Genomic DNA, 22847 nt, shown 5'->3' on the forward strand with positions numbered 1-22847 from the left:
CAAGACGTGACCCGAGACGTAACAGAGATTTGACCTGAAACAATAACAATATATTACTGAAGATTCATTAAAAATGTCAGGGACGTGATAAAGACAAGATCAGAAACGTGTCAACGATGTGACTAAAGATGTGACGGAGACATGATTAAAATAAGGTGACCGGAGACGTGACTGACACGTGACAATAAGGGTGATCAGATACGTGGCAGACACATGACTGGAAACATGAGAGAAACGTGACTGGAGACATAGATGGCCTCAGATGTGCCAGAGATATGACTGGAGATAGGACAAAGACGTGAATGGAGACGTGACAAAGATGTGACAGAGACGTGACAAAGATGTGACAAAAACGTGACAAAGATGTGACAGAGACATGAATTGATATGTGACACAAGCCGTGACTGGAGTCATGACCAGAGACGTGACAGAGACTTGACCAGAGACGTGACGGGGACGTGACTGGAGGCATGACAGAGACATGATCAGAAACGTGACAGGGTATGTGACCAGAAACGTAACAGAGACATGACAGGGACGTGACCAGAGACGTGACAGATGAATGATTGGACATGTGACTGATATGTTTCTGAAGGAGAATCTGAAGGAGTTCGATGTGAATGTGGTTGGACTGTTGTTCTGCTTCAGCATGAATCACTGAATATGAATTTATTATAAAGAAGCCAAGACTCAGCGGCAGGCCTGTAGCTCACCTCACTGTCACCACAGGGGTCGTCTTCACTTACTCCTCACACACACACACACACACACACACACACACACACACACACACACACACACCGTGTTCTTTCTCAGAGCAAAGGAGAAAAAAGCTCATCACCATTACAGCACCAGTCATCACACCATCTGGGAGTGTGTGTGTGGGTGTATGTGTGTGTGTGTGTGTGTGTGTGTGTGTGTGTGTGTGTGTATGTAAAAGTTGTTTTTCTCTCCAGTCCTTATCCACCTGTTAAGCCTTCACCATCATCATCATCATCATCATCATCATCATCATCATCATCACTACTGTTAAGCGTGGTTTTATTTTGTCACATATTTTAACTAACAAAAAAAGAATTTTAATAAAAAAAAATGTATTTTCTGTGTGTGTGTGTGTGTGTGTGTGTGTGTGTGTGTGTGTGTGTGTGTGTCTTTACATTTACATTTTCAATTGATTATTAATATATTAGATAAATATTCTCCACTTTACTTTCATAAACTAAAAATAAAAGTAAATATGTAAAAAAATTATTATAAAATTAAGAATGAATAAAATGACAAAACAATGGCATAATAAACAAACAAATAAATAAATATTAACAATAAAAACACAATTTATTAAGAAGGGAGCAAAGACACACATATATATATATATATATATATAAAAATAATAATAATAAGAATTATACCACAGATTAAAAGCAGACTATGTTCAAACAATAAATAATAAAAAATAATAAGCAATTTATAATTAATAAATAAGCAGATTATATTTTCAACCCTGTTTAAAGGGTCTAAAAATTGAAGTGTGTTTCTTCATTCATTGTGTGCCTTCAACTGTGTACTAGAAACTTAAGGAAGAACCACATACATCTATATCTTAATGGAACAGTCAGATGTCCTGATACTTTTGGCATACAGGTAAGTTTGGATTTGTTCCCAGTTGTGATCATTAGACGTCTATAAATGAGCAAAATTCTGTTTAGGTTTGTCTGGATGTAGTGTCAATTTTGTGTCTCGACCAACACACACACACACACACACACACACACACACACAGAGAGAGAGAGAGAGAGAGAGACAACTGAGAAAGGGATAGAAGGAGAGAAAGAGAGACAGGTAGAGACAGATAAATAAAGAAAAAAAGAGAGAAATATGAAGTGAGAGAGAACAAATAAAGAAATAAAAGGAGAGAAAGACAAATAGATGTAGAGAAAGCGACAGAGATCCTTTGTGTCGTCTTTACAGAAGTTCTCAGGTCCATCATGGAACTGACAGAAGTGAAGGTTAGTGTTGGTAGAGCTCATAAATATTAGCACCATGTTCCTGTTTACGCCACGAACAAGAAGAAAAAAGCAATAGAACAGTGTGTCTTAGACAGATGTTGATGTGTGACACGTGGATGTCTATAAACACCAAGAAAACCAGCTTCAGACTCGGTCTGGGGGCGTGGCCTACAGTCTGAAGGGCGGGGCCTGTATACTAGATACTCTAACAATAGCCTCGACTCTCCATGGCATAGATTCTGCCTGATGTTGGGAACGTGATAGATGGATGGATGGATGGATGGATGGATGGATGGATGGATGGATGGATGGATGTGAGAAAGTGAACATGTCCCACAGCTGAGGATTGGTGTAGTGTTTTGTAGTTTCGGTATGTAATCATGCATTAGAGTGAAAACAGGAAGCTGTAATCAGATTTTTTCACTTTCTGACTTTCTCACAGCAGTTTGCTTTTATTTTTCACCAGATACAACCTGAAGACTGTCAGAGACTCGAACCTGGAGCTGCTCCACAAGTGGCTTTTTGCTGACTCCAAAACCCCAACTCACAAATACCGACTCTAATTTCCCGACTCCTGATTCCCAAATAATGAATCTCGAATCCTGACTCCTGAATTGTGACTTCTGTCTCCTGAATCCTGAATACAGACTCCAAATTCAGACTCCTGATTCCTGACTACTGAATCCTGACATCTGCCTCCTAAATCCAACTTCCAAATCTTGACTATCTAAAGAGATGAGAGATGATGTGATAAGAGGTGATGAGACGTGATTAAGGGGTGATGAGACGTGATGAGATGAGAGAAAAGGAGACATAGTGAGAGGTGATGAGATGTGATGAGTGCAGCACTGCATCTTCACTCTGTAGGCTGCTTCACTTCTATATTTATTCCAATACTGCGTTCTGCTTCTCCTGCTTTACACACACACACACACACACACACACACACACACACACACACACACACACTGAACACAACTACTTGAGCTGAGTCACTACTGCAGTGTGTGAGGAGATCTCAGCGCTAACGTTCCCCGGTCCTGCCCACGGCAATTTCACATGAAATGAGAATGAAATCCCAGTCCGGTTCCTGAAGTTCTCACTCGGTTCCTGCTCCGTCTCCGACGTTCCTCAGATATTACAGTCCTGTAAAAGCTCAGCTATAATTAGGACACAAATTGACCGTAAAACGTGTCCTCGTATCCCGAATTTTCTCATGTGGGAAGACGTGAGCGCTAAATGTGTGATATAAAAAAAAACAAATCAATATTTCTGTGAGGAGATGATGATGAGTCAGAGTGAGGAGCTTCATTCAGACCAACCTGAGCTCTGCTCCTGGACACATGCGAATGAGACAAAGATGCTAACAACACGCTAACAGCAGTCTAACAACACGCTAACAACATGTTAACACCAAGCAACAGCGTGACCAGAATTTTTACACTTCAATTTATTTTATTTCTTCTTCATCTTCTTCCTCATTTTCGTTTTTCTATTTCATCATCTTCATTTTCTATTTCTTTTTAATCTTCATTTTCCTTTTCTTCCTCTTCATCTTCCTCTTTTTTTTATTCTTCATCACCTCTCTGTGGTTGGGGTTTAATTCTAAAACTTTATACCTTTTTTTTTAAATAATTTTTTCTCGAATTTCTTTATTTTTTTCTTTAATTCTTTCTTCTTATTATTATTATTTTAAATGTTGCTTAGTTTCCCCTTTTTATTATTTCCTTTCATTTGTTAAAATTTGTTTTTTATATTTTATCGATCTATTTCTTTCTGTCATTCTTTCTTTTTTCCTAGCTGTTTGTCTTCTTTCTTTTTACCTCCTCATTTTTCTCTTCTTTCTTTCTTTTGACGTCTTTTTCTTACTCGAACTTTTCCATCACTCCATCCATCATCCATTCACATTTTTTTTCTTTGTATATTATTCATCTCTCTCTCCCCTCTTTTTTTCAGTCTTTTTTGCTCCTGTCTTTTTTTTATCTGTTGTTCATTTACAGACTGCTTTGCCCACGGGGGGCGTCACAGCAAAGGTGCACAAACAGGTGATTGGCACCTGCTGCCCTCCGGATGGATAGTGAGATCCACCAGACGTGTTCCTTTACTCGTTCTACACTTTATTTACATTTAAAGGCTAAATGCAATTTACACTTCAGATGAAAGAACAAATTAGTTCTGGTTTATTTTTGACTCCAGTGAACCCAAAGTTCTTCATGTATTTGGTCACTGCTACGCTGTTATAAACCTCTTCTTCATTCCCATCATCACTGCCCTTCTCATCTGTTTCTCACAGCAGTGTGTCATTAGCAGTCCGTCTGAGTCGAGGTGCTGATCGCTGTGTGCTCAGGATCTCCTCAGGTCCATGAAGACTCTCGTTTTCTCAGAGGATGTTTTTTTTTCTTTCTTCTCCGTCAGAGAGGTCACCGCTCAGAGAGAAGAAAGAGCAGCGTGCCGAGAAAAAAACATCTCACAATCTTTCAGAGGATTCAGGAAGTGCTGAGCCGCATACCTAATGCTAATGCTAGTCCAAAAAAACAAACAAACCCCAGATATCATGGTTTATAAAGATGAAGATTATCTCTGCCTTGTCGTTGCAACACACACACACATACACACACACACACACACTGGACTTCCTGTTCACTCAAGCGTGTTCTGGACACTGGGTTCTTGAAGGAATGTGAACTTTTTCCAGTTGCGTTTATCAAACATTAAACTTTTAAACTTCTCCTTTCGGTTTGCAACGTGAATAGTGAGACGAAGCTTGGTGCAATTTTTGGTTACATTTTTCTTAACTGAAGATTGGTGTAACCAATCAGATCACAGATCCTACTGCATGGTCCTACTGCACCAAGCTTTATCTCTCTTACATCTACATTGAGTGAACAACGGAGAAAGTGGTTTTATCTGCATCTTTGCCTCGTTTACATCGTCGGATGGATGATTCGCACAGCGTTTTTTGAGGGAAAATCATATCGGCTGATCAGATAATCGTGTCTTTCAAGTGGGTGCTTCGTGCTCGAGTTTCACTGTTCCGTTGGATTTCGTCAGTACTGCAAACTGTACACACATGCACATGAGCGCCAACGTAGAGCGCCAACGAGAGACTCAAATCCCAGCTGGGTAATATTTCTTTTGTGGGGTTTTATTTTGTTTCGTTTGAGTATTTCATGTTGAGAAATTGCCTGCGATGTGAACATTCATGAAAGTAAGTTAACTTATCAATCAGTCAATAAATGTTTATTGTTTATACAGTAAAATCTCCTGTTATCTGGTTATAATTCATTATTTCCTGAGTGATAGAAGTGAACACTTATAAGAAACACTGAAGTCTGAAGGGTGAATTAAAGAAGTTTTTGAGTTACTTTGGTAGTAAATATATTATACCTTAAGTACATTTAGATGTGCCTCTCACGTGTAAAGTTAAATTGTACGTTTCTCTAGAGGGCTACATTATAAACACCTAAAGCACACAATACGGCTAAAAGTATTGGGACACATGACTTTTACACCCATATGTGGTTTTTCCCCAAACTTTTAACACACATTTTGTAGATACGCATTTGTTTAAAACGTCTTTGGATGCAGGAACATGATATTTTCGCTTCACTTGAACCTGAGGAACCAAAACCTGTTCTAAAGCCTCTCTGCCTGCTATTATGTAATTATTCTGATTTTCCCACCAGGCATTGTTTCTAATCTAAATTCATCCCATTATTGTTTATGAAGAATTGAGTATGTGTGTGTATACGTGTGTGTGTGTGTGTGTGTGTGTGTGTGTGTGTGTGTGTGTGTGTGTGTGTGTGTGTGTGTGAAGAATGTCCACACCCACATGCAGTGTGTGTTTCAGGTATGTGAGCGTCAGTGAGAGGTCACCTCAGGGAAACAGAAAGGCGAGTTGGGACATGATGTCTTCAGCACAGTATTTATCACATACATGTTCATTAGAACTGACAGTTCACACACTTTCTCATGGAGAACACAGTGGCGTTTCAACTCCAGCTGTTCTCTGAGACGCTTTATTTTAGTACAAACAGAGCGGATAAAATTGTTATCAAGAACAAAGATAAAATACTGAGAATGTTCACAGATCCTACTGGATGGCAGTGTAATCAATCGGATCACAGATCCTACCTACACCATCACACTGTAACCACAGTGCCATTCAGTGGGAATTTGCCCACTGTGCCACTATAACCAGTCAGACCCAAGTTTCTGCCTGCTACATTAAACTGTAACCAATCAGAGCTCAGTTCTTTCCCATGGTAATATTCGCAGTTATAACCCAGTTTCTTGCCCAGTACACGTAAACAAACAACACAATTCCCACCCACTACATGTAGCTGTAACTACCACTGCATGGCAATCTAACCAATCAGAACACAGCTTCTGCTTACTTAATGAGATTCTGACCAATCAGAGCCAAAACGCGATAGCATAAATCTATAACCAATCAGCACAAAGTTCCCACACACAATATGACACAATAACCAATCACAGCATGGTTCTCATCCACTACATGGCACTGTTACCAATTAGAACACAACTACATGAGACTAGAACTAATCACAATGCAGATCTTGCCCACTGAATGCCAGTGCAACCAATAGGAACACAGTTCCTTCCCATTATAACACAATACAACCTTTAATGGAACTTTGCAGACACTTTTTTTGGATAATTGATGTTCTGCTGTTTGATGTAAGATGGATTTGATGAGTTTATCGGATGAGCATTATGATGTCTATGTGGAAGATAATTAAGATTACGGTTACATCTTTCTTCCAAAACATTTTCAATCTGAGACGTAATGCTCTCGTGTTCTGCTCGGCCTCCTTCCTGTGTGAAGAATTTCTTTCAGTTAAGAAAAATGTAACCAAAAATGGCACCAAGCTTCGTCTCAGTCTCCGTTTCCCCTCAGTGAATTCAATGGTGTTCATCAAGACTGGTATCTCTGAAGGCATCCTCTGAGCGCGACAGTCCGAGCAGCCCTGTAGCATGAGAACAAGGTGCTCTGAAGCCCTGAGTGCTAACACACTGACCCAATTCACAAAAAACTTCTTTATGTTCTTTAAATAATTCAGCGTGCACATCTGAAGTTCAGAGCGTCTCAGTTCTGTATTTACTGACCGACGGCACTCTCTCTGCTTCATTACGATCCGATATTCCCGAGTCGCACGGAAAGGAAAGAGACGGGAAAAAACGTTACACCTCATTATTTTAACATCAGAAAGACTTCGATACTGAAATGGGCAAAAATGCGCCTCCGAATAACTGGCGTCCGTTACGCTATTAACAGTTCCGCTGTAAAGCAGACGGGGCTAGCCAGGGAAATCTTATGATGTAATACTTTATGCAAATGAGAAAGAAAGCCAGATACCATCCATGATATGTATTTGTGGTCTAGAGGAAGTGACATTGTTTTGCTTTGTGAAAAACAAACACGGCTTTGCTTTACTAACATCGGCTAAATCAGAAGATGTTAGCCTTCCTAGCGGCATTACTGCTGAGTGTCATTTAAGTGAAAAAGCCAGGATCGTGGTTTATCTTCTCTTGTCATATAAAATGTTCAGAGAAAAAGTACGGCTTGGAATGAAGCAACGGAGATCATTGGTTCTAGTAAATTATGTAACTAGTATGTAGCTAGTAGTTAGCATGCTTTCTAATCAAATCTCAGAACCAAGCTTCTATAAATTCGAGCATGTAACAAAAACTTTTCTCTTCAGTTCAGTGGTCATTTACCCTTAGAGCCAGAAGGGGGCAGTGTGTATTACACACCACTCCTTTAAAATCCATATAAAAACGTTTCGGTTTATCGCTTCATCTGAATGTAAAAAACACACCAGACATGCCATGAGCTACATTCTAGTGTGAACTAAAAATAGCGTGAAAAATATAAAAACTAAATAATTCAGAATTTATTTACTACCTTGTGAAAAACAATCCCAGTTTCTCCGCTCACTTGCTGGCGCTCTAGAAGACAACATTTACGTACAATTGGGGTTAAATGGACATAAACATGCCCCTTCACCTTCACCACCACTGACCTTCTCCTCCACCCCACATCTATTTCAAATTCCACCAGCAATTTCTCCACCACTTCCACCACCAACCAGCTTCCACCACCAACCAGCTTTCAACTCCGCCAACTTCTCCACCCCACATGTATTTCCACCTCCATCACCAGCTCCATCTCCAACTCCACCCCACCTCTACATCCGTCTCCATCTCCATGTCTGTCTTAACCGTCACTTTCACCAGCTGTCCTAAATCCATCTAATTCTCCTGATTGCAAGACTGAGATGGAATATGCCATGAGCTGCAGCAGATCCCTGACCTCATCTCCTAAAAGACTTCGCTGTGGAATCACCAAAATGCAAAACTTTTTTTCCTGAGTTCCAGGAAAACGCAGTGTTTAGCTGAGGAGGCACTTCCTCTGAGCTACATCTTTCTGGGTTTAAATAGAGAAACAGGATTAGAACCAGACCTGATAAGGTGATGTTCAGATCCACTGTTACGCTTCACCTCATCTTTTCTACAGAACACATAGCAGCACCTTTACGCTACTTTATTTCTACACAACACACTGATGTCATGCCCTTGAGCTCCGGCTCTCCAACACGTCCTTCAGAGTGGGCACGAAGGAGAAAAGACGAGTGCGCGATCAACGGATGAACGGATGGTGGAAAGAGTGTGTGATGTGATGATGATGGTGATGGTGATGTGTTCAGAGACTTCTCAGGAGATCGTCTTCTTCTCAGCAGCCTGTTGCGAAAAGCCAGAAGATGCAGCCATCAGTAACAGGTTGCACATTAAAGATATGGCCACTCACCTCTCTCTCTCTCTCTCTCTCTCTCTCTCTCTGTGCGGATTTTATTCTCCTTTTTTCCTCCTCTTTTCTTCTCTTCTGTTCTTTACACGCTCCGTTTGTCACCTGCGCAGCTCCATTCCATCGAATCCGACATCCTTCTGAGAGCAGGATGAGAAAAAGGCGTCACGACGCGCAACTTCGGATCTGTTCTGATGTGAGGAGGAAGAGGAGGATGAGGAGGATGAGGAGGATTCAGGGCGCGTGCGAGACGAGAAAAAATACAAAAACAAACCAGAAACAAACAAACGGCGGCGCGTCCGCCATCGCGAGGACCGACACCGGCAAACTGTCCGTGTGTGTGTGTGTGTGTGTGTGTGTGTGTGTGTGTGTGTGTGTGTGTGTGTGAGAGTGTGTAGATCCAGACACTGATGGTGTGATGCAATGCGGCTTCCGTCAGCGGTTTGCCTCCGATAATCCACGTGACGCGGCAATTAGAGCATTAATATGCCAAATATATGAAGTCACACGCGCGCATGCACACACGGCGCGCTCCACGTCCTTATGAACCAGGTGTTAACTGAAAAGTGTGTGTGTGTGTGTGTGTGTGTGTGTGTGTGTGTGTGTGTCAGTTACGTCATGTCATGTCGCGTTCCGGTTTTTGTTGTAACATGTTTTATGGTTTTATTCCACCAAGGTCGTACTTTATATCCTTTTAGAGCTACGTCGGGGTTCCTTGGACTTCCTGTTCTTGCTTATACGTTAAAGCAGCCATTAACACTCGTTCCTTCACCATCCTTCCTTCGTTCTCCCTCTCATTAGGTCAACGAGAGAAAAATGAGACAGAGAACAGCACTGACACTGGAGACTCCTTCCATAAATGTTAGATGATTAATTAGCAATCACGTAATGAGAGACAGTGGTCGAGCTCTGTGACACACAATAGATTTTTAGATTTTTAGATTCATTTTATAATTGTGTAATCCCTGTTTCTTCTTCTAAATTGCAATTTGATTTGCAGTTCACGTCACAGGCAGCAGGGGGCATCGAACATCACACACCGCTCCGTTAAAACTCAACGCTTATAAATGCGTTGAAGATTTCTTATAAAAGTCTGTGTGTTTTCGGATCTTGATTTCGGGACCGGAACGCCAGAGGAAGAACGTGACAGGCTGATCTGATAGCCGTTTGCGTTACTCTCAGGAATGTTAGCATTGCGGCTGCAGTAAAAGTCTCGGCTGATCAGATACATGTTTGGAGGAAAATGGAAAACATTCAGGATTAGTGTTTGGTTAGACGTCTGCTTTAAACATTAGAGCTCGATGCGTTTTTAGCTGTGGTGGACTTTGGCCTTTGTGTGGAAACATTTACACAGAGTCATTTACCAGACTGAGAAGATCAAACACACACACACACACACACACACACACACAATCAATATTTGCTACAGCTGATTAAATAAATCTAAAATTGTCACCTGTGAATTTTCTTGTGGTCTTTTACGTATAAGTCAACACACACTTCAGTTCACAATGAACCATATTAAATGTAAATGCAAATAAGTGAATTTTTGTTCAGACTCGAGGCCACGCCAGTGACGTTTGTTCTGTTAAACAATAATCGACAGCATTGGCGTAACAGATTTTACTCGTTTTGCTTTTTGCTTTTTTTGGACATTAAGAGAAAAAGTGAGTTTTAGAGAGAAAGTCTGAGTGTGGGAACGTGTGTAAACTTAAAGTAAAAGAAAAAGGATCTGATAAAAGTGTGTGATTATGTGTGTGTGCATGTGTGTGCGTGTGGGGGTGTGTGTGTGTGTGCGTGTGGGCGTGTGGGTGTGTGTGTATGTTTTGGAAAGTGGGAGTGACAGAGACAGGAACATTGGAAAGAATCTAAGAGTGAGAGTGTTTTTTGTGTGTGTGTGTGTGTGTGTGTGTGTGTGTGTGTGTGTGTGTGTGTGTGTGTGTGTGTGTGTGTGTGTGTCACATCGTACAAATGGTGGACACACAGATTCTGATGTCTCAGTCTCTCTTCAATGCAAAGCCTTCTCCAATGGAATGGAAGACGATCAGGGAGTGTGTCGCGCTCACGCTTTCGCACGTGAGTAACTTCATCTCTCACACACACACACACACACACACACACACACACACACACACACACACACACACACACACACACACACACACACATTATCAGCTTCACCTACACATTCTCTTCATCATACTTCCTACTATTCATTTAAATATCATTCTAATTTAGTAACTTTATTATATATTATTAAAATGTATAATAATTATATATATTTATATATTTGTGTGTGTGTGTGTGTGTGTGTGTGTGTGTGTGTGTGTGTGTGTGTGTGTGTGTGTGTGTGTGTATTAAATAAGTTTATTAATTTTATTCCTGGATATTTATTATTATTATTATTATTATTATTATTATTATTATTATTATTGTTATTATTATTATCAGCTAGAAAACAAACAATATTACCCATTTAAAATAAATTTTTAAATAATTAAGAATATATAAAAATAAATAAAACAGAGGCCTGTAACTACTAATTTTATAAAAAAAAATATAAAAAAGGAAAAGTAATAATTTTTATGATTTAAATAAATGTTTATAAACGTATACACAGCAATATAATTTTATACAAAATGTAATGTAACAACATAATATACAATACAATATGATATAATATAGACAAAATGTGTTAGTGATATTATAATGATAATTTAGTCTATATAATTGAAATTGTTTTATTTATATATATATATATATATACATAGAGAGAGAGAGAGAGAGAGAGAGAGAGCACATTGAGAACTAATTAGAATATTTTATATTTATTTATGTACTGAATAAACAGTTGAATGTGTTTATAAACTCAGTTTTTAGTTTGGTTTCTTGGCTCTGAAAAAAAAATAAAAATAAAATAAAATAAAATAAAAAATAGGTTTTTCATTGTTTTTTTTAGCCAAATTGTTCCGCTGTTTCCCAGAGACACGCCTCGCAGCCACAGTTACTTTTATAATATAGTTAAAATACGTTTTATTTCGATTTATAGCAGATCACTAAGTGACACTAACAGGTCCATCACAAAAAAGAACTTTTTATTGTTTTGGTTGTTTTTTAAAGAGAAATGCAATTTAGAACCCAATGAAAAGTTACAGTATATAAATATTACTCTTAGAATTAAATGCACATAAAAAATAAACATCCACAAAATGAGTGAAACTGATCGATCATGTGATTCCACCATGCGGCCGTACACACGATGTCTCAGTAATACATAAATAATAAACTGATAAAACACACGCGAGACGACGTCCTGACCGTTTACTAAAAACAAATCGATTTTATCCAGCAGAGTGTCACTTTTGTTTTATGTTAATTAGGATTATGACATCATAAGACTGAGATTTATTTTTTTCATTGACGCACCGTAGTGTCTGCCGTTTATTCACTTACTTCTATCTTGAGCCTGAAAACTGCGTCCTGTGCCTCGGAGATGCCACCCCATACCTCCATAGTCCCGCCTTCCAATATTTAAAGCTGACATAATGCTGTAAAAATAATCCTTTTCTGCAGAAATATCAAATGTTGGAACTTTACAATGCTGTATGGAGTGAAGCTCTGTGGAGAACCTTTATGTTACCAAACAGGTTCTTGATCTGACTCTCAACAGCAGATTTTCACTCACAGTGTGATCCTGATATTAAGGTCTGCTTTTTTGTCTCGTCTGTCTCGTCTGTCCCGTTCCTCCTGCTGTCATGTCACCGGGTTCAGAAGCTCTGTTTCTCCTCCTGAGTCTGGTTTTGTCCGATCTCTCTCATTCCGAAGCCAAACCACTCGACTTTGTGTGTGTCAGCGAGGCGAGGAAGGTCATGAACAAGGTCAAAAATCTGCAGGATGATCTGGTAACAACCTTTTATTTGTGTCTTTATTATTTGAATCATGCTCCTGTGTAGCATCCTCGATTACACAGCTGTTTGAAACAGCTGCATGAAAGGTTCTGCGCAATAATATCCTGTTGTGTAATTTTTATTGAATCTCTGTGAGCGTGCAAACCACGATTACAGCTTTCTCCAGATTAACGCCCAGCTGTATATTACACAGCGAGACCCAGAGCTGCTCGGCTGAGGAATTCCTTTCATCTGCTTTTAAACCCCTCAAAACATCAGCAATTCTTCTTCAACACAGCTTTTGAAGGAACTCAGCAGGTAGTTTGTTCCAAACAGCTTGGAGAACTGAGCACAGATCTTCTGTAAATGGAGGCTCCTCAAATCCTTCTGTCTCTTCTTGTAATCCCAGACAGACTCCATGATGTTGGATCCTGTGGAACCCAAAACTACCACTTCCAGGACCTGTTCTTCTCTACACTAAAGATCATTTTTAATAACATTGGCTGTGGGTTTGGGGTCGTTGCCCTGCTACAAAATAGATTTAGGGCCAAACAGATGCCTCCGTGATGGTACTGCATGATAGAGAAGTATCTGAGATGTTTTCTTTAGTTGTCTGCTGATGGCACTGCTGGACAACTTTTGATGTTGAAGAGAAGTAAGCAAGATGTCTCTTTCATCTGCTGCATTAAGTTTCTTTGGCTGACGACTGCATCTATTCTTCTCAACATCGCCTATTTTCTGACCAGCACATCTGGAAACCCCAGTCTGCATTGAGATCTTTGCCTGAGAGAGACCTTGCTGATGCAGGAGAACTACATTGTGTCTTGTTGCTGTTCTCAGTCTTGCCATTTTGTAGGATCTGTGACATGAAACTGTCTTCCACACCCTCACCTCAGTAGCAGAATTTGGTTCCTCGCTCAGTTTGACGCTCCCACACAGCTGTTTCTGTTTCACTTCATCACTGAGCTGAAATGAATGAAGAAATTGACAGAAGACAAAATGACAGATAAAATCGATGACCATCAGCACCTGCTTGGTGGAAGTGGTTCCTCACACACCTGAGTCTGATAATACAAAATGCTGATTCTGAGCAGGTGTACAGCAGGAGTGTGGAGACGGAAGAACTGAAAGATAAACGATCTCACACCAAATACTGATTTAGATTTCAATTCTGTTCATTTACTTTCCGCTTTGAGTTTTTCAAATAAATTAACATAAAAAAAAAAAGAATTATTTAAATTGTTTGTTAAGAATTTAGGTTCAGGTTAGATTTATAGCACAGCATGCTAATGTGTGTGTGTGTGTGTGTGTGTGTGTGTGTGTGTGTGTTTTGTCTTTAACAGGCCCAGTGCAGTGCTGCAGCCTTCCTTCCTGCTCCAGTCCGAACTCCATCCATCAGGATAAACATGATGATCTGGAAAAGCAAACCTGTGAGTTCAGACCTTCAGAATCTAAAGACAAGAAAAACATCTCAACTGCTGCTAAAGGAGAAATAAAGTCTGTATGTGCTTTTGTGTGCGTGTGTGTGTGTGTGTGTGTGTGGTTCCAGATCGCAGAGCGCAGAGCTGAGATCCTGCAGTCTTTGCGGATGTTGGCGCAGGATATTCACAACGCCAGAGTCAGAAGCCAAGCAGAGTGTGCGCTCAGACTACTGGAGCTCCTGGAGCACAACATCTACAACTACATACACACACTCACACAACTACACACCCAGGTATACACACACAACATCTACAACTACAAACACACACTCACACAACTACACACCCAGGTATTCACACACAACATCCAAACTACACACCCAGGTATACACACACAACATCTACAACTACTCCAAGACTCTTGTGTACTTTTTATTGTTGCAGATGAGTTTTTTCTTGTCAGTTCCTCCTGGCTGGCTCGCCAAATTATTAGATTTTTCTGTATTTGCTTTGGGTGGCTCCCGAATGTATTCGATTCCTCTAATACACACAATAAGGACGCTTCACCAGAATTCTTGTTAGGGTGAAGAATCAATTGAAGGAAGCAGTGTAGGGAGTCTTCAACAGCGTTTGGCCCACACATCTTTTATCTTCTGTATCGGTCTTCTTGATAAAACCCCACAGATGCAGCTGATTGTATCTAAAAGGGAGTCACAATGTAAATGTATTTGATTAATGATAAACAATCTTTCAATACCCAGTTATACAACTACATACACACACTCACACAACTACACACCCAGGTATACACACAACATCTACAGCTACACACCCAGGTATATATATATATATATATATATATATATATATATATATATATATATATATATATATATATATATATATATATATATATATATATATATATACAGTGAGGAAAATAAGTATTTGAACACCCTGCTATTTTGCAAGTTCTCCCACTTAGAAATCATGGAGGGGTCTGAAATTGTCATCGTAGGTGGATGTCCACTGTGAGAGACATAATCTAAAAAAAAAAATCCAGAAATCACAATATATTATTTTTAAACTATTTATTTGTATGATACAGCTGCAAATAAGTATTTGAACACCTGTCTATCAGCTAGAATTCTGACCCTCAAAGACCTGTTAGTCTGCCTTTAAAATCTCCACCTCCACTACATTTATTATCCTAAATTAGATGCACCTGTTTGAGGTCGTTAGCTGCATAAAAACACCTGTCCACCCCATACAATCAATAAGAATCCAACTACTAACATGGCCAAGACCAAAGAGCTGTCCAAAGACACTAGAGACAAAATTGTACATCTCCACAAGGCTGGAAAGGGCTACAGGGAAATTGCCAAGCAGCTTGGTGAAAAAAGGTCCACTGTTGGAGCAATCATTAGAAAATGGAAGAAGCTAAACATGACTGTCAATCTCCCTCGGACTGGGGCTTCATGCAAGATCTCACCTCGTGGGGTCTCAATGATCCTAAGGAAGGTGAGAAATCAGCCCAGAACTACATGGGAGGAGCTGGTCAATGACCTGAAAAGAGCTGGGACCACCATTTCCAAGGTTACTGTTGGTAATACACTAAGACGTCATGGTTTGAAATCATGCATGGCACGGAAGGTTCCCCTGCTTAAACCAGCACATGTCCAGGCACGTCTTAAGTTTGCTAATGACCATTTGGATGATCCAGAGGAGTCATGGGAGAAAGTCATGTGGTCAGATGAGACCAAAATAGAACTTTTGGGTCATAATTCCACTAAACGTGTTTGGAGGAAGAAGAATGATGAGTACCATCCCAAGATCACCATCCCTACTGTGAAGCATGGGGGTGGTAGCATCATGCTTTGGGGGTGTTTTTCTGCACATGGGACAGGGCGACTGCACTGTATTAAGGAGAGGATGACCGGGGCCATGTATTGCGAGATTTTGGGGAACAACCTCCTTCCCTCAGTTAGAGCATTGAAGATGGGTCGAGGCTGGGTCTTACAACATGACAATGACCCGAAGCACACAGCCAGAATAACCAAGGAGTGGCTCTGTAAGAAGCATATCAAGGTTCTGGTGTGGCCTAGCCAGTCTCCAGAACTAAACCCAATAGAGAATCTTTGGAGGGAGCTCAAACTCCGTGTTTCTCAGCGACAGGCCAGAACCCTGACTGATCTAGAGAAGATCTGTGTGGAGGAGTGGGCCATAATCCCTCCTGCAGTGTGTGCAAACCTGGTGAAAAACTACAGGAAACGTTTGACCTCTGTAATTGCAAACAAAGGCTCCTGTACCAAATATTAACATTGACTTTCTCAGGTGTTCAAATACTTATTTGCAGCTGTATCATACAAATAAATAGTTAAAAAAATCATACATTGTGATTTCTGGATTTTTTTTTTAGATTATGTCTCTCACAGTGGACATGCACCTACGATGACAATTTCAGACCCTCCATGATTTCTAAGTGGGAGAACTTGCAAAATAGCAGCGTGTTCAAATACTTATTTTCCTCACTGTATATATATATATATATATATATATATATATATATATATATATATATATATATATATATATATATATATATACATATATACACACACACACACACATATATACACACGCACATATATACACACGCACATATATACACACGCACACACACACACACACACACAAAACTACACACTCAAGTAAACATACATACACACACACGAGCGCACAGTCTTATCTGTAGTGAGGTAATCTGCAACACTTCAGTGGAAATTGTGGATTTTGGATTGGGAATGATTTCTGATTGGACGTCTTTCTGTCCTTCACCCAAATCCTTCCTGGATTCCCGTAATCTTTGCTGATATGCTGCACCCTGACCGAGTCCCAGTGACTTTTCTGACATTCCAAAGTGCATGTGTGAGACGTATCAGATTCCAGGGACCCTGGAGAGACTGAAGTCATATCTCACAGTTGCTTCTGGGAACATCCAGGAATCCTGCAGGAAGAGTCGAAATTTCTGGGATGTGATACAGACATCTTGTCTGATGTTTTCCTACAACTGCACGTGCTCAAACCATTTTTTGTTTTACACCACAGTCAATTTTTAAGTTATTACACATCATGCACATCTTCTTTTTTATCCATTTATAGTTACATTTAATGTTCTAGATGATCCAAAAACATGATGCTTCCATTAAATTATAAGCACAAAGCATAAATCCTCTGACACTGGAGACTCCTTACATAAACACAGCACAGACATTTCTTACAAAAATCTTCATGTGTGCCATTAACCACTTGTTGCTATAGAAACGATAATGAATAATGTAAGACCTTCCTTTCTGACCAATCAGGATCCAGAACACGACGTGTGCTGTTTCAATCCAGATTAAAATATATTAGTTCATATTTATATTAATTGCTGCTTTAAACGATCCAACATGGCCGACCAAGTGAGACGTAACATGCTTCTCTTTTCTGTGTAAACAGTCTAATCCAAAGATTTTTAGATTAGATATTATTAAAAATCTGATCTAAACCACATGTCATAAATGAATTGAATGTTTGCGTGTTTATTCCAGAGTGGGTCGGACGTCCCGAATATTCTGGACCCTCCTGTTCAGATCGTCTCGCAGGATCTCAGACAGGTTTTGCAAAACTATGAGCGTCTGATCTCCAGAAAACTAGAATGGCTTGTAAGCGAAATGGCAAAAGACTGTGAGAACAAAGCAGCTACTTAATACCCACAAGTGAGGATCCAGGGACAGGAGACCAGACGGTCAGAAGCCCAGACACTTGTCAGGACGCCTTCTGAGACTGCGCAGAAACAGAGACAGAGCGCCATCTGCTGGTGAAAGATTCCTGCACGTCCTCCTGCACTTACTGGAAGTCCCCATGAAGACATAAAGAGATTAACAGAAGGTTCTGAACAAAACAGACGTTTTCTAAACTCTTTCACTTTCTTTCTCCCTCTTCTGGACGTCAAAAACATTATTTTTATACAGAGATTCTATGTTTTTCCCATCGTCTCTTTCATACACTCCTGTGAATCAGTTGACACTTTGCCATTTATTTATGTGTTTTTATTTCTTTTCCTTCTGAATCTGTTCCTGCTTTTACAAGTACAACGTGAAAAACAACAATAGGTAATTAAATTTCATTCACAGGAAAAGTTCAGTCAAAAAACATCTCAAAGTGAGCAGAAAATGAAGCTTCTCTTGACCTCAGTCGTTTCCTTTTGTGGTTTTGCACAAGCTAATGAAGAGAAATCTGGGCTTTTCATTTGTCAGATCCCAGCCATGTTAGTAAGCTGGGGTCAGTGTGCAGGTCAGAGACATGGTTTAGGAGCCTTGCTGAGGGGCCCAAAACAGGCAGCTTAATGATATTTTGGCGCTAGAACCCATAACCTTCTGATCAGTAAACCAGGGCCTTACACACTGAGCTCCCACTTCCGCTAGTAATGAAGCTATAGACACTCAGAGCCACTAGTTTATCACTTGCACATTTAATACACTGAAACTATGTTATTAAATATATAAATAAGTTTGTGTTCCTTTTGTTGTGTCTATGGACATTAACATGTTGGTTAAAACTGTTCCTTTAATTTGTGTTCAAAGCAGGAAATAATGTTTTACCAACTGTAAAGGTGTGTGTGTGTGTGTGTGTGTGTGTGTGTGTGTGTGTGTGTGTGTGTGTGTGTGTGTGTGTGTGTGTGTGATTTTTGTAAATAGAATATTATTATTATTATTATTATTATTATTATTAAAACTGAAGCATTTAATGCTAATGTAATTGCAGCTTAAAAAAGGCTCAACGTAATAAACATGTTTTCAGTGATGCCAAATTAAGTGGTTTATCATTTTATAGATAAAATCATGACCTTTATGAGGGAAACTGCAGATTTTGACAAGTTGAGCGGATTTTTGTTTAGAACTTGTACAGCAGTGAGTTGTTTTGCTGTCGATCGCCTCGTCTGCACCTTCACTGGGAACAGATTCGAGTTTAAGGTCTGGATTTTCCACTTTAGTTTTGATGTTAATCTCCAGAACACATCAGCTATAGAGGGATATATAAATATATATATACACACACACATACACACACACACACACATATATATATATATGAGAGAGAGAGAGAGAGAGAGAGAGAGAGTAAAATATGGCTAACATTTTGTTGTAATGTTCTTTTACATGTGCATTTTTAAAGTTTTTTTATTTTTTGATTTATTAGTATATTTTGTGTGTATTTTTTATTCAAAGCTACAGAACTACAAAAGGGATTTTCCGCCCCCGACACGCAACAACTCGTTTTTATTACGCGATGTTATGACATCATGACGTTGAGATTATTACGTCAAAATGAATAACAATAATATTGATAATTATAATAATAGTAATAGTAATAATAATAATAATAATAATACCTGCCTGGGTGCGCGGTCACGTGACCCGACGCCGTCGCCATGCTCTCGTGCTCTGGAAATCCAAAACCCCACAAGGTTACGAAACGGGCGCCATTTTGGCTCCGGCGCGTCTCGCTGCGTGGGAATCCCGCGCAACTCTGGGCTACGGTGCGCTGGAGCCACAATGGCGGGAGTCCTGCGCTGCAGTTCCCAGTAACCTTCCCTGGTAGGGAGCTCGGGGGAGGGAGACCACCGCATATTACGCGCTAACACTTTTCTTCCCGAGGCGAGCGGGTGCGTGTGCGGGTCAGGAGCGTGTGGACGAGGCCGCTGAGGTGCTGGATTCCCCCGCTGGAATGTTCCTGATCCCAGTTTCCTGGCGGTGAAGGATGGGAGTCCTGACGGTGAGGGGGTTTATGGAAAACGCCACAGAAATATTGGAGCTCTGTTTTTTTTTTTTAAAGCTTTGACACTGATAATATAAATATAAAAGTATAGATAATCTCACTGTACTGCACTTTTTCACCTGCTTCACAAAACTACTTGTTTCTGCTTCTGCTAGCTCAGGCTAATGCTAACTCGCGCTACAACACTACCTTTATTAGCATGCGCCATAACATTCATGTCGGTGTTTTATTTTAATATAAAACTATCATCTGTATCGGACCCACGTGTTCGGGTCGATCCTTCACGTCCTTTGGCTTTAAGCTATCCGAATGTCAACTTGGATAAAAGTTGTAAAAATATGTTTTGTTGTTGTTTTGTAGTGTAGCGGCTCAGGAATCGGACGATACTGTCGGAAAATATCGCGATACGTGGAGAACTTTTTCGCTCGGTATCGGTACCGAGTATTGGCGAGTTCATGATATGGATATGATGGATTCGTGATATGAAGTTTCACAAGTTGAGACAGTGAGTTAGGCCTAGAATAAATATTTAATAAGAAAAATGTTTTGTGTAAATAATATAAAACAGAAATTGATTGGTTACATCACATCGCTTTTTTTTTAATTTTTAATATATATATATCTAGAACCTTATTGGTTTATCCAGATTTACTCCAATTTGTTCATGTAGTCTTCTAGAGGTCGACTGATTGACCTGCCGCTCGATTAATCGGACCGTTTTGGGCGTTTTTTTTTATTAATTGGCATTGGCTGATTGTGCTGCAGAACTCTCCCTTACCAGCAGGTGGCAGTAATCTGTATTCGGCCCAAACAGGGAAACTGTAAATATATTTTTTTGTCTGCTAAGTGACAAAGAAGAGCAAGAAGGACAAGTGTGTTCTGTTTTTTTTCCTATTTTTATTCACTCCGCCGGCCGTCAGCTTGGTGTGTCTCAGGCTTTAAGTTCTTATCTTTCGTACTTAATCTTGAATTACATTTTTTATCGGTTAAATATGAAGCTGTTTTGGGGAGCGAATGAGAGAGTAACAGTTCACATCTGTATTGTTGGTGATCCTTCACCCAGCTGTGGTGGAGGTTACAGGGAGACTCGGGGACCAGAGCACTGATCAGAGAGGTTTGTGTTGCTCAATAAAAGTGAAATTTCTGCGTCACGTCTTATTAATGAGGAATGATCCCTGAGGATCGGTGTGTCTGTTCATTCACACACCACAGGAAGTGGAATTTTTTAAACATTTCTAAACGACAGACATTAAAACTCCACTTCCTGTCGACCCTCCCAAATGACCCAGGGTAACGAACAATAACTGGAAGTGAGGTCATGACAGATTCTGCGATATTGAACTCCAGATTCTGTGCACAAATATACTGCTCTGATATCTCACTGTGTGGCCAAAAGTTTGTGGACGCCTAACCAATAACATTTTATGCTTTTGGATGAACTTGCTCCTCACTGTAAACTCCACTCTTCTGGGAAGATGTTCAAGGTTTTGTTGAGATTCATGCAGACGCAGTGATGTGTGTTAGTAAAGTCGGGAGGTCAGGAGGCCTGGGGTGCAGTCAGCGTTCACCTTCTTCACTCGTGATTAATCGCAACTTTATCGCACATTTGTATCTGTTTTAAATGTACATTAAATTAATACTTTTCAAGTTTAATTCTCTAATCAACATACATGAATATTAATGTTTTCTGAACACGTATGTTTATTATTAGTGAAACCGAACTCATCGTGAATGAAGCATGAAGATTAAATATTCCTCTAAATGTTCAAAAGTGATTTTGCTGTTTTAAATGATGTAAATGATCAGAATAACAAACGGAACTTTTGCTTTGTTTCCACACGGACGGTTTTAATTGGCGGATGTGTTGCATCATGGTGTATTTCTGTGTATTGTGTATGATCTGAGACTCGGCGCAACATAAACAAATGTTTATCAACAGTTTATCCTGTTGATTTCGAGCCCTGTATGAGAATGTGTGTGTGTATAGCTGTGTACCCACATTGTGAATGGTTTGACCCAAGAGCACACTTAAATACACACTTTTTCTCAAACTCTACCCCTCAGATGTAAATGGTTTTGTCTGATTATGAACACCCCTCTTCCAGACTAAGTGGTTTGTCCCGACTGTATATTTCTTCTCACCTTCCTCGTGATTGTGCTCTGATTCACGCTGCCTTTGAGGCCCGACTCGAATCTTAAACTGACTGTAAAATGTGTCGACTCGGCTGCTTGGTAAAGTTGCTGCTCGGCAGAATCTGGCGTCTCTGGAGTAATCTGTCCCACCACTGCTCACTGCTCCTCCTGTAAGAATTCCACTCGCTCGGTGAGTCACCGTGTACGGCCGTGTGATCACCGTGCTTGCCAAAACGCCGCCTTAACACCATCACGTGTGTGAGAAATCAGACTCAGGAACCACCAAGAGAATTTAGAGCTTAGCTTTATCCAGCAGAGGTGTTCAGGTACTCCAAAAGGGGTTCTCTGATGGGTTCTCCGATGTAAAACGTGATCTCTGACTGACAGCTTGTTTTTTTGGTCCAGGTTCAGCCGCCTGGCGTGTGTGAGACCGGATGAAGCTGAGACAGCAGAGATCTGAGCTGGGGAACACTTTTCTGGAGAACTTCTGAAGAGGACCTGTGTGCAGGTGAGGGTCCGGACTCTGATACGTGTTCTGGTGTATCAGTGTGTTTATAGGGCTGGAGATAACGATCAAAACACACAGCGATGTTGTGTACGTTACCGAGCGCACTACTCTCACAGGTTCACACTGCACACGAGACAGTGGAGCTTCATCACCCATGGAGAATTACTTCCAGGCTGAGGCCTTCAACCTCGACAAAGTGCTGGACGAGTTCGAGCAGAACGAAGGTTTGTCACCTCCATT

General features: G+C 40.2%; 2 protein-coding genes and 2 long non-coding RNA genes across 7 annotated transcripts in view; 3 read left to right on the plus strand and 1 right to left on the minus strand.

Annotated features, from left to right (window-relative positions):
• Positions 1-5705, plus strand: part of LOC310717351 — a 7255-nt gene extending 1550 nt beyond the window's left edge. The window contains exons 2-3 of the long non-coding RNA XR_014530794.1: positions 2473-2829; positions 4007-5705. This is a non-coding gene — a long non-coding RNA (uncharacterized lncRNA). The remainder of the gene's footprint in view (positions 1-2472; positions 2830-4006) is intronic.
• The window catches only part of clcn2a (chloride channel, voltage-sensitive 2a), a 40897-nt gene extending 31554 nt beyond the window's left edge, over positions 1-9343 (minus strand). Inside the window, exon 1 of one of the 2 annotated variants that reach the window (XM_083525087.1) lies at positions 8839-9343. The gene's annotated coding sequence lies outside the window, so the exon portion shown is untranslated. The remainder of the gene's footprint in view (positions 1-8838) is intronic. The other variant, XM_083525090.1, reaches the window with a different exon arrangement.
• A 1355-nt stretch (positions 9344-10698) lies between these two features.
• Positions 10699-18998, plus strand: thpo (thrombopoietin). 3 transcript variants are annotated; one of them, XM_083525209.1, is made up of 7 exons: positions 10699-10911; positions 12607-12737; positions 14066-14152; positions 14272-14493; positions 14528-14545; positions 14908-14946; positions 17737-18998. In XM_083525209.1, the coding sequence occupies exons 1-7, from the start codon at positions 10869-10871 to the stop codon at positions 17893-17895; spliced, it is 699 nt and encodes a 232-aa protein (XP_083381335.1). In that variant the 5' UTR covers positions 10699-10868; the 3' UTR covers positions 17896-18998. The 3 variants fall into 3 exon arrangements, with proteins under 3 accessions (XP_083381335.1, XP_083381336.1, XP_083381337.1); XM_083525210.1 differs by lacking the exons at positions 14528-14545; positions 14908-14946 and having other exon boundaries at positions 10700-10911; XM_083525211.1 differs by lacking the exons at positions 14528-14545; positions 14908-14946 and having other exon boundaries at positions 10710-10911; positions 14272-14436.
• A 589-nt stretch (positions 18999-19587) lies between these two features.
• On the plus strand, positions 19588-22830 carry LOC310717343. Its single transcript, XR_014530778.1, has 3 exons — positions 19588-19963; positions 22505-22607; positions 22724-22830. It is a non-coding gene; the product is annotated as an uncharacterized lncRNA (long non-coding RNA).
• The last annotated feature ends 17 nt before the right edge of the window (positions 22831-22847 follow it).

Source organism: Silurus aristotelis (assembly GCF_946808225.1).
Source record: "Silurus aristotelis genome assembly, chromosome: 22".
Taxonomy (NCBI): Eukaryota; Metazoa; Chordata; class Actinopteri; order Siluriformes; family Siluridae; genus Silurus; species Silurus aristotelis.

Bases quoted from the DNA above. Each gene is read 5' to 3' on its own strand.
- thpo (XM_083525209.1), top strand. From the start codon at position 10,869: ATGGAAGACGATCAGGGAGTGTGTCGCGCTCACGCTTTCGCAC. The intron at 10,912-12,606 runs GTGAGTAACTTC...CACCGGGTTCAG, and splicing joins TCGCGCTCACGCTTTCGCAC to AAGCTCTGTTTCTCCTCCTG. The intron at 14,947-17,736 runs GTATACACACAA...TGTTTATTCCAG, and splicing joins TCACACAACTACACACCCAG to AGTGGGTCGGACGTCCCGAA.